Source organism: Peromyscus californicus, unplaced genomic scaffold, assembly GCF_007827085.1.
Source record: "Peromyscus californicus insignis strain IS unplaced genomic scaffold, ASM782708v3 Scaffold_4__1_contigs__length_199733344, whole genome shotgun sequence".
Lineage (NCBI taxonomy): Eukaryota > Metazoa > Chordata > Mammalia > Rodentia > Cricetidae > Peromyscus > Peromyscus californicus.
The window spans coordinates 62,534,659-62,551,125 of record NW_026294562.1 but is presented as its reverse complement, the minus strand read 5'-3'; the positions used below and the strand labels follow the sequence as shown (position 1 = coordinate 62,551,125).

The 16,467-nt window shown below is 44.7% G+C and overlaps 1 protein-coding gene across 3 annotated transcripts in view; it reads right to left on the bottom strand.

Annotated features, from left to right (window-relative positions):
* The window catches only part of Sirt3 (sirtuin 3), a 26,643-nt gene extending 10,234 nt beyond the window's left edge, over positions 1 to 16,409 (bottom strand). The window contains exons 1-4 of one of the 3 annotated variants that reach the window (XM_052713480.1): positions 16,287 to 16,409; positions 5,786 to 5,977; positions 5,474 to 5,706; positions 4,208 to 4,308 (exon numbers count right to left, since the gene is read on the bottom strand). In XM_052713480.1, coding sequence (XP_052569440.1) covers positions 4,208 to 4,308; positions 5,474 to 5,706; positions 5,786 to 5,832 — 381 coding nt within the window. In that variant the 5' untranslated portion in view covers positions 5,833 to 5,977; positions 16,287 to 16,409. Of the gene's footprint in view, positions 1 to 4,207; positions 4,309 to 5,473; positions 5,707 to 5,785; positions 5,978 to 15,077; positions 15,209 to 16,286 lie in introns of those variants that run through there. The other 2 variants (XM_052713478.1, XM_052713479.1) reach the window with 2 other exon arrangements.
* Between the last annotated feature and the right edge of the window lie 58 nt (positions 16,410 to 16,467).

Below are 16,467 nucleotides of genomic sequence, written 5' to 3'. Positions count from 1 at the left end.
GGTGGCTCACAACCTGTCTGTAACACCCTCTTCTAGCCTCCTTGGGCACCATGCACAGACATACATGTCGGTAAAACATCCATATGTATAAAATAAATAATAATATAAAATTTTAAGTGCTGAAAAAAGTGGATAGCCACATGGGAAAGAATGACTTTTGTCAAAGAAGAAAGTCACAGTTGAACAGCACTGATTGTGAGCCTTAAAGTAGAATATATGACTTGTAAAGCCAAGTGTCAGGCATGTGTGGAGATGAACTATAGGCTGAGGCTGCTTGCACTCACCAGCACATGCAGACCTCATGAACTATGCCAAACCATGGCTTCATCTTGAGACAGTTCAACTTCTGCACACCAGTCACAATCCCAAGTAAACCCCCTGAGAGTAAGCTATGAAAGCAGTCACCATTGTGGGACATTCTCGACCTTCTAAATTGTCTTTGAGACCACAATACTAATAAGTTCCATATAAATGTAATTCTTTGTTACAGACTGGATTGACTTTATCTCATCTGACAAGTTGGAACCATATATATATATGGTTTACACAAAATATATATAATATATTACACAAAATTAATCAAAATGGATCAAATTCATAAATATAAGAGCTAAACATTTAAACCCTTATAAGAAAACACAAAAAAGCTATGATAAATGCCAAAAACATAACCAACCAAAGGAAAAATACCCGACAACATTAAAGCCACAAAGCTCTGTGCAAGGTGGACAATGTCAGTAGAGGCACAGCAGTGCAGTAGACAATAGGTAGGATGTAAATGGTACAGCCTCTGTGAAAAAGTTCAATGAGACCTCCAAAAAATTAAGAGGTAGGTTTACCACAGGACACAATTTCACACCTAGGAATATAATGAAAAGAATTGTAAGCAGAGTCTCAGAGAGAGATCTGCACACCCACAGTCATACTCTCAATAACCAAAAAGTAGGAGCAACCCAAGTATACACCAACAAATGAATATAACTGTAAAACACACTCGGCTGCAGAATGGAATGTTATCAAACTTTTAGAAGGAAGGAAAGTCCAACACATGCTACGAGATGGTGAAATCTGAAGACATTACACTCTGAAACTAGCCAGTCACAAAAGGACAGGCACTGACTGACTCTATGATCCAGTTCCCAGGTGACAAGAGAAGGAACATTACCACAGGCTCAGGGGAAGCTGGCGTTTAACAGCTATAGAGTTTCTGGATGGTATGATAAAGATTATTCCAGGAATATATGGCAGTACTGGATGCAGAACATTAAGAATATACTTAATACCTTGGAATTACACTTAAAAATTACTAAAATGGGGACTGAAGAGATGGTTCATGGTTAAGACCACTTGTTGCTCTTGCAGAAGACCTGAATTCAATTCCCAGAACCCACATGGCAGCTCACAACTGTCTGTAACTCCAGTCTCAGGGCACCCAATGCCTTCTTCTGACTTCCACAGGCTCCTGCACCCATGTGGTGCACATGTATACACTCAGGCACACACACATATATACAAAATAAATATTTTTAAAATTATTTGAATAATGACTTTTGTGTTATATGTTTACCACAATGAAACATCTTAAAGAAGATTTTTATGAGGTTTTTTTTTTTTTGAGAGAAAGAGAGAGAGAGAGCTTCACTATGTAGTCTAGTTTACCCCTGAGCTCATAATCCCCCAGCTTCTAGCCCTTGAATGCTAGAATTACAAGTATATACCACAACTCAGGTAGGAAAAATATTTGAAATGTGAACCAAAGAAAGTATGTACATGTTCGTTATTACTAAGAACACAAAGAGATTCTATAGCTTTGGTCACAGCATTCTTCTCAGTACTATGACCAATGCCTGGCAGAGCAACTTAAGGGATAAAACTCACAGTCTGAACAGGATTTCAGTTCATCGTGGCACCAGGATTAGCTCTCTGGTAGTTTGAAAATGGCCCCATAGGCTCATAGGGAGTGGCACTATTGGGAGGTGTGGCCTTGTTGAAGTAGGTGTGACACTGTTAGAGGAAGCATGTCACTGGGGATAGGCTTTGAGGTTCCAGAAGCTCAAGCCAAGCCTAGTGTGTCTCAGTCTTTTCCTGCTGCCTGGTGATCCAGATGTAGAACTGTCAGCTACCTCTCCAGCACCATGTCTGCCTAAGTACCACCATTCTTCCTGCCATGATGACAATGGACTAAACCTCTGAACTGTAAGCCAGCCCCAATTAAATGCTTTCCTTTATAAGAGTTGCCGTGGTCACAGTGTCTCTTCACAGCAATAAAAACCCTAACTAAGACAGGCTTCATTTGTGAAGACAGGAATGTATGGCTGCTGCTTTTCATATTGTGGCCAACTAGGAAGCCAAAAGCAAAGGCCAGAACCTGAAGCTGGTATAGCCTTCAAAGGCCCACCCAAGCGACCTATGTCTGTCAGCCAGGCCTCATATCCCAAAGGCTCTACAACCTCCTCACACAGCGGCACTGACTGCAGACTGGGTGTTCAAACGTACAGCCCTGGGGGGACATTTGCTTTCAACTGTAACAGCTTCCAAACTGATGTCCTAGAAAGGAACGGAAGAATGGAGAAAGGAAAGGAAAGAAATGATAAACGCTTCAAACAAGTTGTCAGGCCTGGTGAAACAGAAAGCACAGCTACTGTAAATGACTCTTTGGACCTTACAGGAAAGTATTGTGCCTATGAACTCACATGGACGCATGCATGTGGAAGGCAGAGGGAGATGCCCAGCACCTTCTTCAGTCACTCTCCACCATACATATGTGTGCATGTGTGTTTTGAGACAGGGTCTCTCTCTAGTCCTGGCTGTCCTGGAGCTCAATAATGTAGACCAAACTGGCCTTGAACTCACAGAGATCTGCCTGCCTCTCTCTCTGCCTCAAGTGCTGGGATTAAAGGCGTGTGCCACCACTCCTGGCTCCACCTTATGTTTTGAGACAGAGTCTTATCAACTGCAGCTCACCAGTTAGGCTAGGCTGACTGGCTAATGAGCTCCACGGATACACCTGTCTCCACCCACTCAGCCCCGGGGTCACAACTTTTACAAGGGTGTTGGGGATCTGAACGCAGGTCCTTGGGCTTAGCAGAGCTAGTCTAGCTCTCAGCTTGTTCTAGGACTCTGAGATTACTGGTGGGCTGGCACACCTGCCCAGCGTTTATATGGCTAGCACGTTATCTACTCATCCCTCTCCCTATACCCTCCTGTATTGTTTTTAATAGCAAAAATTAGGAACATTAAAAGTGCCTTATATACGTAACGAAAGAGGACAGGCCCCAAAGCTGCACAGGAAAACTCTGTCTCAAAAAACAAAGATAAGTAACAAAAGGAGTAAACAGGGCTCAGATGTCAACACCAGACACCCACTAAACTGCACAGGAGTGTAGAGAACTTAGAAAACGTAAGAGGAGTCAATGAATAATTTTAATATTTGTAGGTGTGTATATATGTGCATGCATGTTTATATGTACATATAATATCTCACATTAGCCACCAAATCATGAAAGGTAAGCAATAGGTAAGTTAAAAGGAGATTCTTTTTTTTTTCTTTTTTTTGTGGGGGAGGGAGTTTGAGACAGAGTCTCACTATGTAGTTCTGGCTGTCCTGGAACTCACTGTGTAGACCAGACTGGGCTCGAACTCTCAGAGATCTGCCTATTTCTCCCTAAGTGCTGGGATTAAAGGTGTCCACCACCACACCTGACTTGGGAGTTTCATTTTCCCTGTATGTTTCTGACTTGCATTTTGGGGATAGAGGGAGTGCTGGCATTGGAACCCAGGGCCTTGTGTATGCTACGCAAGCATTCTACCATTGAGCTGCATCCTCATCCAGCCTTAGTTCTTCTACAAGTATGTATTTTTTTTAAATTAAAAATAAAAGAGCTAGGCATGGGAGAGCACATCCTTAATCCCAACAGAAGCAGGTAGATCTCTGAGTTCCAGGCCAGCCTTGTCTAAATAGTGAGTCCCTGTCTCAAACAAACAAACAAAAGCCAGGCTGGTGACATATAATCAGCACTGGGGAAGCAGAGACAAGTGGATCCCTAGGGTTCCCTGGCAGCCAGCCTAGATAACTTGTTGAGTTTCAGACCACTGTGAGCATCCTGTTTCAAAAACAAACAAATAAACAAGCATAAAATACCACTATTATAGATCTCCACCCCCCAAGGACTGCAGAAGGCAGAGACCACTTCATGAGGTAACTCACCCACATGTCCTCCCCCGGGAAGGACCTTCGACAGACCGTACATGTAGCTGATGCAAAGGACCCATGAGCTTCAACCAGCTTTGAGGCAGGGATACCAGATGCTGCAATTCAAACCAAAGCTCAGTGTTGCAGCCCCTGGGATGGCTAAGCAAGTACACAAGCACAACCTCTGGGCTTGACAAAACCAGGTTTCCAAAAACTGCATGGCTGGTAATCAAAGCAGCTTCTCAGTCGGGTGTGGTGGCTCCCGCCCGGAATCCTAGCTGATGCTAAAGAACTGAGAGTTAGGAAATGAGTAACCGAGCTAGTGAAGAAGTCAGGGCCAGCATGGGCAATAGCAGAACCTTCTCCTCAGCATAACTGAGCTAGTGAAGAAGTCAGGGCCAGCATGAGCAATAGCAGAACCTTCTCCTCAGCCAAAGATTCTCATCAAGTTCATTGCTATTTGCTAACTGCAGTGCTGAACCCCAAAGCCAGGAAATTCCTACCTTCCCCCCAAACCTGTCCTCTGTTTGGGGGAAAGGCAGCCTTGGTGGGATAGCCACCGCTCTCTCTGTGCTTCTGAGCTGTAGATTCCTCCTCAGAGGAAGCCTGTCCCTGGAGTAAGGTGCTGCATTCTTCAGAGCACATCATCCCTGCAGACAGCAGGGTGGCTGCTGTTCACCAGCTACTGTCATGGATGCAGAGTGCATCTTGGGAAAGCACCAGCAAGTTCTCCCTCATTGCTGCTGTCACTTCGTGACTGAAATGTTGGTGGTTCCTCAGCATAAGGGCACCAGAGCTAAGCTTTAACAAGGCTGTCTCTTCCAGAGCTAGCTAGACACTGTTTCTATGTCAACGCTACGATGTGAGGATCTGCCTGAAAGCAACCTGAGGATGAGAGAGGAGGTGGGGAGAACAGACGACAAGGCCTGGCCATGTGTCGGTAAGGGACACTGAGGGAAAGGACATAGGCGTCCTTAGGAGGGAGGGAGGCAGAGAGGGCAGGAAAAGGGGAGAGGGGAAAGGAAGAGGGGTAAAGAGAGAGAAAGAGATCCACACCAGATTCAAAATAATAGGAACTTTAGTTCCATCCAAAACTCAAACCCAGAAGGTGTGTGGGAGACAGGCCTATAGAGAGGTTTGGCTGTGGCCTCAAACACAGAAGCAGTAAAGGCATAACCAGCTGCCTGGCACCAGTCCCAGGGATGGCAGATAAACACTGGGCCACAGACAGTCCTCCTTAGAAGCACGCACAGACATGCAAGGAACAGAAGGCTCACTCACCTCTCTCAAGCCCATCGATGTTCTGTGTGTAGAGCCGCAGAAGCAGCTCCTTGTCGTGGAGCAGTCGAAGGAAGTAGTGAGTGACATTAGGCCTGTAGTGCCCAGGGTACAGCTCCTTGGCCAACGTGAAAAAGGGCTTGGGGTTATGAAAGAAAAAGCCAAGTTCGAAGATGGCCTCAGGATATGGGATGTTATACTGCTGGAGGTTGCTGTAGAGGCCACTCCCTGGGGATCTGTAGAGACAGAAGGGGAAGGCTGAGCCCTGCAGAAGAGAGGGGGGAAATGACATCAGAGGGAACTACGGCAGTGTACCTGAAGTCCGGGATGCCACTGGGTGTGCTGATGCCGGCCCCCACCATGACCACGACCCTCTGGCAGGCTCTGGTCCGAAGCAGCTCAGCTACATCCTGCAGAGACAGCTTCACCTTCTCATTGTTGCCCCCACATCCAAAGCCGACTGAGGCTCCCACAGAAAGGGATATGGGCCTTCTCCCACCTGTAACACTGACAGCAAGAGCACAGAAGACAGGCAGCAGGTGGCCATCAGTCTTATGCTAGCAAGAGTGAGTACAGCTGTACTCTTCCCACCATCCAAGGTGGAGGTGCACTTCTCTCTAGTGTCATCCAAATCTCTCGCCATGCATAACTACCAACTAAAGCAGAAGGTCGTCTTGTATCAGAAATTGAGATTTACTTGGGGGCAAAAAAAGAAAAAGAAAAAGAAAAAGAAAACCCTTCCGGTTTATAGACACTGCATGCACCAGGGAAGCAGCGCCACAGCCCCATCATCAGAGGTGTGAGCTGGGGTGCTCTGAAAAGGCCACAGCTTGGACGGTTCTGCAGACTGACAAGTTAGAACCTTAGAGTTGCAATGTTGCAGATCAAGAGCTAAACTTACCTTGGGCTATCTTTTTAGACCCTTGGATAGGATACCTAACATCCTTTTGATTATGAAGTAAGACCTTTGGAATGTATTGACTTCGAAGAACACAAGCTTCCACTATCCCAGGAGCTAAAGATGTCATTAGATAGTATCTGAAACCTATAGTAGAGACTTACTGGTTGGCTGTAACTCACCTACCTGATGTCCCCATCAATATATTCAGTAAATAAACTAATTTCTGACTGTCTTATGTTCTGTGATTAAAAGTTTGTATAACTCCTTCCATGAGAGAGATTTTACCTGGAGTAACCTGATTCTGTATTTCCACGGCATGGCCACTCATACTGGGCTCAGAATAAACTATGCCTTATTCCCTTTGAAGCAAGAGCTGTGCTTTGTGTAGACAGTATACGCACTCAATGTGAGACACCGCCCCCTCCTGGGATGATCCAGTCTCATCAGAGATCAGCACCAAGTGCCATATTGGGCCTTCTGTGCCCAACCATCTGTGTCACCTCCTCGGGTAGACGTGTGAGAGTGTCCAGAGTCTAGACCTGCTTTTGACTGACTGATGGTCCACTGGCCTGTCTGAGTACTGGACTGGGTAGCCTCTTGCTGACTGATGATGGTCCACTGGCCTGTCTGAGCACTGGACTGGGTAGTCTTGCTGACTGACTGATGGTCCACTGGCCTGTCTGAGCACTGGACTGGGTAGCCTCTTGCTTTTGACTGACTGATGGTCCACTGGCCTGTCTGAGCACTGGACTGGGTAGTCTTGCTGACTGACTGACTGATGGTCCACTGGCCTGGGTAGTCTCTTGCTGACTGATGATGGTCCACTGGCCTGTCTGAGCACTGGACTGGGTAGCCTCTTGCTTTTGACTGACTGATGGTCCACTGGCCTGTCTGAGCACTGGACTGGGTAGTCTTGCTGTTGCGGAGCATCTGTAATAGAGCATTCATCAGAATCTGTTTCCCAGCATTCACACTTTTTCTCCCAGAACTCCAACCCTTTTAAAATTTTTATCCTATTTATTTGTTTGTTTGTTTGTTTGTCTGTCTGTCTCTTTCTTATTACAACCTGGTCCCTCTCCTCCACCACAGCCTTCTCTCTCCTCTACCACTGTCTCCTCCCTCCTTCCTGACTTTGCCTCTTCTTTTTTGTTTGTTTGTTTGTGTTTTTCAAGACAAGGTTCTCCTGGCTTTACTGGATCTCGCTCTGTAGACCAGGCTGGCCTCAAACTCACAGAGATCCTCCTGCCTCTGCCTCCAGAGGGCTGGGATTAAAGGTGCGCAGCAGCACCACCGCCTGGCGTCTCTTCCTTCATTATCACCCTTTCCTGTCTTATCCAGTAACCTCCAAGAGGAAGAGAATTCTGTATCAGGGCCAGTGTGGCAGTACACCCCTTTAATCCCAGTGCTCGGGAGGCAGAGGCAGGCAGATCCTGTTATTTCCAGGACAACCAGGACTAAATAGAAAGACTCTGTCTCAGAAAGCAAAAAATTCCATATCAAAGGAAAAGATTGTTATAACCTCCATGGTGGTTTGAATAAAGATGGCCTCCATAGGCTCATATATTTGAAGGAGTGGCACTACTTGAGAAAGATTAGGAGATGTGGCCTTGTTGCAGGAAGTATGTCACTGGGGGTGGGCTTTGAAGTTTCAAAAGCCCATGCCAGGCCCAGTCTCTCTCTGTTTTCGGGTCAGGATGAAACTCTCAGCTTCTTCTCCAGCACCGTGTCTGCCTGCATGCCACCATGCTCCCTACCATGATGATAATGGACTAAACCTCTGAAACTGTAAGCCAGTCAGTCCCAATTAAATGTTTTCCTTTGTAAGAGTTGCCATGGTCATGCTGTCTCTTCACAGAAATAGAACAGTGACTAAGACAACTTCTTTTAGGATCATGCCTGTGTGCAAAGAACAATTGTGGAAAAAGTGGGTAGAGTTCTTGGACTCATACCACAAAACAGAATCCAGAATCCAGAAATAGACCCCACAAAGTGATTTGATTTGCAACAAAGTATCCAGTGCTTTTCAATGGGGAAAGGTCTGTTGTGTTGCTGTGGTTTTATATTTAAATGCTGGAATAATTAGATATCAATATGAGAAAAAAATCACATTTGACACCCTCCTTCACCATATACAAAAACTGATTTGAAATAAGCTAAGCACATTGGCATATCCTGTAATCATGGCTACTTAGGAGGCTGAGGCAGATGAGCCACTTAAGACTAGGAGTCCAGCCATCAGCCAGGTGGCGGTGGCTCACGACTTTGATCCCAGCACTCGGGAGGCAGAGCCAGGTGGATCTCTGTGAGTTCGAGGCCAGCCTGGTCTACAGAGCGAGATCCAGGATAGGCACCAAAACTACATGGAGAAACCCTGTCTCGGGGGGTGGGGTGGGGTGGGGGAGACTAGGAGTTCAAAGCCATCCTTAGCAATATGGCAAAATCTCATCTCAAAAGATAATGCATCATAGTGTAGAACAAAAAGATTTCTAAGAAAAATCACACAGGAATCTCTTTATGAACTTGGGATTGCAAAGAATTGCCAACTATATAAGAAAATAACAATAAAATACACCCCTCAAAAAAATAAAAAGATAAAGCCTAGAGGAAGAAAACCTGGAATGGAATTTTTGATTATGGGTTTCCTAATACATATCAGGACTCCCTGGGATTTGCTGAAGAATTTCAGATCATCATTGCCTAATTCAATTACTGACAAGGCAGATGGACAACTTCATTGGGCAGATGGGAGAAAGCCTCCTTTGAAGACTGTAGAAAGACAGATGCTGATGCTAAGGATGCCTGTTAACAGAGAGGAAGTCACTCTGTGCTGCATGCTGTAGTATCAAAGATATTCCTACAAGGATGTGATAGATACCATGAAGCTTAAAGAACATTAAAAAGCTCAGACTTTACACCATTATGTAACCAGGATAAAAATGAGGATCCAGGAGTCACCAGCCAGACACAGAGGAAGTAAGATGAGAATGCTGCACTGGGAAAAGAATTTTCTGGGCAGTGGTGGTGCACGCCTTTAATCCCAGCACTCGGGAGGCAGAGCCAGTTGGATCTCTGCAAGAAACAACACCAGTTCGACCAAGAACCTCTAGTGGACCAAGACTATCAATCAGAACAAGAGAGGCACCTTCAGACACAGACACCGCCTGCACCGAGCAGAGGAAGAGATGAGTAGACGCCAGTGCAAAAATACAGGCAACAACATAAAGACCTATATGACAACATCAGAACGTAGCAATTCTACACCTGCAAGACCTGAACATACCAAAGAGAAGAAGCAGAAGAAATCAATCAATCAATCAGAAAAATGACTTTAAGAAGATGATTGAGGGGCTGGAGAGACGGCTCAGTGATTAAGAGAACTGGCTGCTCTTCCAGAGGTCCCGAGTTCAATTCCCAGCACCCACATGGTGGCTCACAACCATCTGTAATAAGATCTTGTGCCCTCTTCTGGTGTACAGACATAATGCAGGCAAAATACTGTATACATAATAAATAAATAAATCTTTAAAAAAAAAAAAAAGATGACAGAGGCCCTTAAAGAGGAAATGAAAAACTCCCTTAAAGAGGAAATAAAAAATTCCCTTAAAGAAATGGAAGAAAAAATTGAGGATCCAGAGATGACTCCAGAAAGAAACATCCATACCATGAGAGCTAGGGGTACTGCTGCAGATAGCACATCAGGGCTGTGATGATATATTGTGCACCCTAATAAACTTGTCTGAGGATCAGAGGACAGAGCCAGCCACTAGGTTAGACAAAGAGGTCAGGCATGGTGCCACACACCTTTGATCCAAGCACTTGAGATCTCATGCCTTTGCTTGGGAAGCACACAGGCCTTTAATCCCAGGAAGTAATATGGCAGGGCAGAGAAAGGTATACAAGGTGTGAGGAAACAGGAACTCTCTCTTTAGGCCAGGATTTTGTAGAGGTAAGAACTAGTGGCTGGCTGTTTTGCTTCTCTGATCTTTCAGCTTTCACCCTGATATCTGGCTCTGGGTTTTGTTTTGTTTTTTGGGTTTTTTGTTTTGTTTTGTTTTTGTTTTTTCGAGACAGGGTTTCTCTGTGTAGTTTTGGTGCCTATCCTGGATCTCGCTCTGTAGAGCTGGCCTCGAACTCACAGAGATCCACCTGGCTCTGCCTCCCGAGTGCTCTGGGTTTTTTATTAAAAGACCATCTAAGCCAGGCAGTGGTGGCGCACACCTTTAATCTCAGCACTTGAGAGGCAGAGCCAGGAGGATCTCTGTGAGTTCAAGGCCAGTCTGTTTTACAGAGCAAGTTCCAGGACAGGCTCTAAAGCTACACAGAGAAACTCTGTCTCAAAAAACAAAACAACAACAAAAAAGGACCATCTAAGATTCAAACAACACAGGGCAGCTTCCATGACTCAGCAATCAAACCTATACAATCAAGCAAGACCATGGCATCCAGCAAATCAAGACTCTTCCCACACAGCTCTAAAAGGGCTCTAGGGTCACCTTCAAATGCCAGAATATAGTAAGAGGAGTATGAACTCATTTTTCAAAGGAAGAGTATACAGAAGGCAATGTACAAATGATGGGCTTCAATGATGCCTCAGGAGGTTTTTCATTCAGGAAAAATACGAGTTTAATAATCCCAGCACTCAGAAGGCAGAGCCAGGTAAATCTCTGTGAGTTAAAGACCAGCCTGGTCTACAAAGCAAGTTCCAGGACAGCTAAGGCTACACAGAGATACCCTGTCTTAAAAAACAAAACAAAACAAAACAAAAAAAGAATTAGTTGGATGTGCTGCCGAATGCCTTTAATCTCAGCACTCATGAGGTAAAGGCAGGAAGATCTCTGAGGGTTCAAGGCTAGCCTGGTCTACATAGTGAGTTCCAGGACAGCCAGGGCTATGTAAAGAGACCCTGTCTCAGAAAAAGCAAAAAACAAACAAGCAAAAAAGTTGTAAGAATCAAAACTCTAAAAAAAATTATTTTATCGCCTTGTTCTGCAACCAAAAAATGAGAAATTAATGAGGCAAAGAGGTGGATCTCTGTAAAAAAAATTGAAACATATCTTACATAAATAAGGGAAAACATTAGTTTATTAATGTATTGAGAGCTATTATAAATTGAATAGGACAAAGCACCAAAATCCCAATCAAGTATTAAAATGTATATAAGCTCTAAGTAAGGAATAAAGACCAAAAATATAGTCACTGAAAAGTCTTGGGTTTGTGGTTCAGAGGGGACATTTTGTAGGAGATTAAATCCTAGAGTTATTAACACCATGAAAAGACAAGATGATGGAAGAACTGTGAGAGAATTCTGGCCCATAAAGCATAGTGGGGGTACCTTCTTACAGGTTTTAGGGGAAGATGGAAGTCCCATGCCACGTGGTCAATGAATCAATAGTATGTGACTTATATTCAGGTTGAGTCTTATTCCCAAGCAGTAGGGGAGGATGAGAATGTCTTGCATTGTAAAGAAATGTGTGAGTCTGAGGATGTGGGAGAATTGGTTTAAGGGGCCCACTTAATTAATACATATTCATTGTACAGGATGTATCTTTGGTACTCTGGGATAGATTGGAATCTGGTAGTGTGCGGCCTGTACACAGAATCAATTATGAGAGCAGACAGACACAGCTACAAATGGGCATGACTTGAGCATTATGTAGCCCTGGTTTTAACAATTCCAGCTTTTTGTTTATACATAAAGAAACAGCAGGATAATTTATGAGGGAAGAGATAGAGAGGCTTTGGGGGGTACCAGGCACAGTATTCAATTTCTGGCCTCTTCCCATTGGCAACAAGAGTATATAAATGATGCGATGCCTAGAAATTTAACTGGAAGAAAAGCTAGAGCCCCTGGCATCCATGTAAAAACCAAGTGTGCCTTGGAACAGGGGAGACAAGATCCCTGGAGCTCGTTGACCAATCAACCTAGCCAAATTGGTAGGAGACCATGTCTCATAAAACAAGGTAGGGGGCTGGAGAGATGGCTCAAAAGTTAAGAGCACTGGCTGCTCTTCCTGAGGACCCAGTTTCAATTCCCAGCATCCACATGGCAGCTCACAATTATCTATAACTCCAGCTCTAAAGGATCTGATGCTTCTGTGACTTGCATCCATGTGAACACACCCATGTGCAGACACACACACAACCACATATAACTAAAAATAATAAAATTAAAAATTAAAGAAAGGTAGAGAGGCTGGAGAGCTGGCTCAGCAGTTAAGAGTATACACTGCTCTTCCAGAGGACCTAGTTTAAACTTCTAGTACCTACATGGTGATTCACAACCACCTGTAACTCCAGTCTCAGGGGATCCCATGCCCCCTTCTGGCCATGACAGGCACTGCATGCTTATGGTGCATAGACATACATGCAAGGAAAACACCCATACACATAAAATACATAAACTTTTTTAAATGATTTTTTAAAAGGCAGAAAGTGATTGAGAAAGACTTCCTACACCAATCTATGGCCTCCACAAACACACACATGTATCCACTCACATGAATACACACACACACACACACACACAAACATGCACGTACACATGCACGCACAAGAAAAGCAATATAAACAACACAGAACCTGCAACCTGGTCTGAAAATGCCCCCACTAAATTCTGCAGCCAGAGAAACACTGGGCACTGCACTGCAGCTTCACATAGCCCTGGAAGGTTCCTGAGTCTACAGCCTTGACTCAGGGCTTCCTTGGTATCTAACCAAGTTGCAATGTCTCCATCACCATGGCAATCTGCCCTGAATTCAGGACCACAGCCTCAGGCCACAGAAACTTCCTCACACCCTGAGAGCTGGGACATTGGGTCAATCCTGCCATCAGATGGCCCTAGTAACCAGTATAGAGACCTCCTCACACTGGTTGGAACAGATTAAACAGATCAAATTGACCTTCCTCAAATAAATGACTAGTCTAAAGTTAATACAGACACAAACAGGCAACTAAGAGTGTGTCTTTTACTCAGTACAAGAAATGAAGACGCTAGAAGTACATCTTCAGACAGGACATGTCTTCAGACAGAAGCTGTCTTCTAGCAGGATGACCTCAACAGTGTCTGCTCGTGTCACGCTCTTTGCCTGCTTTCCCAGAAGCTCTCCTCACACCATTGCCATTCTAGTGATAGCTTTAACCCCTCATTTTAGCCAAACAAAAGGCTTCTCTGTTTTCATGTCCTAAATCTTAGTGGTTCTAAGTAACCCTTTTCCCATCCAGCATATTCTGCCTAAGAAGCATGGTCTCCATTTCAGAGTACCATAATTCGATAATGTTAAATGCTTGCTTAATTCCAAGGACAATCTTTGGCCCTCCTCTTGAAGGCAACAGTGCTGGCTCCCTCTCCTGTTAGGGTGCCTGTGGGCTCTCCCCTCTATGCAGCTGCAGTACACAGCTGCCCTATCTATACAGGGCGTGTTCAGTTATCCAGCAAGCCAGGAGGAATCCTCCATCACCCTGAACCTCAGCCGACAAAGCTCAAAGCAAGGAGGCCAAAGATGACTGGGGTGTTTTGTTGTGCTGGGCATGAAGAGGCAAGAGCTTTATTCCAGAATTACATCCTCATCTCTAATTCTTAGTCTGATTTGGAGGAACTTATGTTTATAAACCTCTCACCAGAGAGTACAGGAAATACACAAGAAAACAAACAAAAACAAACAAACAAACAAAAACCGGGAGAAAGGCCTCATCTCCTCCCACACTGCAAAGATGGGCCAATGCTTCTGAAGGTCCTGCTGTATCAGAGTAGGGTATAAAAGCACTTTACCAAGATCCCTCTTCTGAGCTAAGTCAGTGAAACTCTCCAAGGGGGCTCCTGATGAAAACAATGAAGAATGGGAAAAAGAAAGTTCGGGTTCCAAAACCACCCCCTTCCCATCAAATACCCCATCTCACATGGCACCGAGAACAGTTCACTTACAGTTCTTGCTCTGACATTTCCTGAACTCTTCTTAAATACAAACCATATGAGAATATAGAAAGGTCAAGAGAAAAGTTGTGACCATTGCTGAGAACCTGCCAAACTGACAGATATCCATGTCAGGGCACATGAAGAACATTTCTTAGTCACCGAGTACAAAAAATGTTTGCAAGTCACTGACATACATGTGAACAAAATTTTGCCAAATAGCTACAACATACTTAAGGTATAACTTAAAGTACATCTACATGGTATGGAAAGCCCCTGGGATGAAAAGACCCAGAGGCTGGCATTGAGTGATGCCTGAGACACCACAAAGAGACAAAAGGATGAAGTCATCTACGAGTCCCAAAATCTAAAATCAAGAGAAGAAATGTTCTGTAAAGGCACTCCTCCTCATAGACATCCCCGGGGTTCCTGTGTTGGGTTTTAATGACAGATGACCTGATATAGAAATGCCTCCATGAATTTGAGTGTCTTTCCTGATCCCTACTCTATCCTTAGCACCCAAAAGTCTGCTCCAGAGAAAGCTCTGTAGCAGTAGCCTGAATGCACACCTCTTTATTAAAGTCTTCCACATAGCAAGTGGATAGACCATTGTTTACCCAAATATTCATCTGTTATTGGGCACTTAAATTAATTTGCTAACAACTGTGGGCCCTAAAAATGTAAGGACTCCAGACTGGGTATGTGGTTTGGAGGTATAGTGCTGGCCTACCAGAGAAGTGCAAGGCCTGAGTTTGATCCCCAGCACACACACACAAAAAATAAATACAAACTCTTACATCATATTGGCAAACTGTTGTGTGTTGTTTGAATTCACTGAGAAGCTGGCTTTGGAGGCAGGGTTGACAACTCCCATTTCAAACCCAAGTTTGTCTCAAAGTCCAAGTTCTGGATGGGCTGACTCCCCTAACTGTACCATAGAAGGAAAAAGAACAGCAAAACAACCCAAGAGTAAAAACACTGTGCCCAGGAGAACAGCTGGAAGGTGAACCATTTCCAACAAAGGTTACTATGTTTATCCCAGCATGTAAAAGCACCTGTAGTGGGAAGGAGAAGCTGGAAGCATGGCCAGAAAACATGCTCAGATACTGAGGGGAAAAAAAAAAAAGAAGCCCATCTGGGAACTCCAGCTGACTCTATCAACTTACTCTGTCAGTTTTTGTTGGATGCAGCAAGTGTCCAATTCCTTTACTGAAAAATCTCACCAATGGGGTCACTCTGTTCTGCCCGACACTCTCTTTACTGGAAGCTCCACCTGGCTGGCTACCTTAAAGGGATTTCCTCAGTAGATTTCTGCTGGATTTTTTTGAATATACAGTGTGATGATTTTTCTCTCTCTTAATAAACTCACTCATTTGAAACTGAAAATATGTCTATCCTAGATCATTCTCAGGGCTATACAAAACATGTTACTATTTTGCAGACACTAGGACTGTTAGTGAAATTTTAACCTCACAACCTTTATGGGGGACAATTAAAACATAAACAACAGCCGTATGTGGTGGCACATGACTGTAATCTCAGCAGCTGGAGGTGGGAGCAGCAGGAGCGGGGAGTTCAAGGTCATCCTTCTTCACACAGCCAGCTGGAGGCCAGTATGTCTCAAAACAACACAAACCATATAACTTTACACAAGCCAGTCTCTTGGGAATTCATCCTCAAAATGGGGTGCAAACAAGGTTATTCAACACGACGTTATTTGTAATAATATGAGATTAGAAAGTATTTCGATAAGGAAATGGTGACATAAATTATGAGACATCCATACAATGAACTTCCACAAGGCAGTTCAAAGACTGTGCTCCAATGGAAATAGCTGCATAAAAAAAAATCTTTAAAGAGATGTACAGATGAGGCCGATCAGTAGAGCCTTGTGGAAGAGCGCACCTGCCAGGTTCTCACTCCCGCAAATGCTTTTAGCTGCCCGCCCCTAAAACACCTCCTACAGCCTATCTGCGGGACCCCGTGGCTTCCCTGCCGTGGCTCACCTCCGGGGCCCCACACTCTGAGCGCGGCCAAGGCCAGACGACCGCTCAGCGCCATGATGCTCTGCAGGGAGACGGCGCCTAGAGGGTCGAGTGTCAGCCGAGTCCCCGCCCCCGTGCGCCAAGCCCCGCCCGACACTCTTATCCCCGCCCCCTCGCGTCAAGTCCCGCCCCGCCCCGCCCC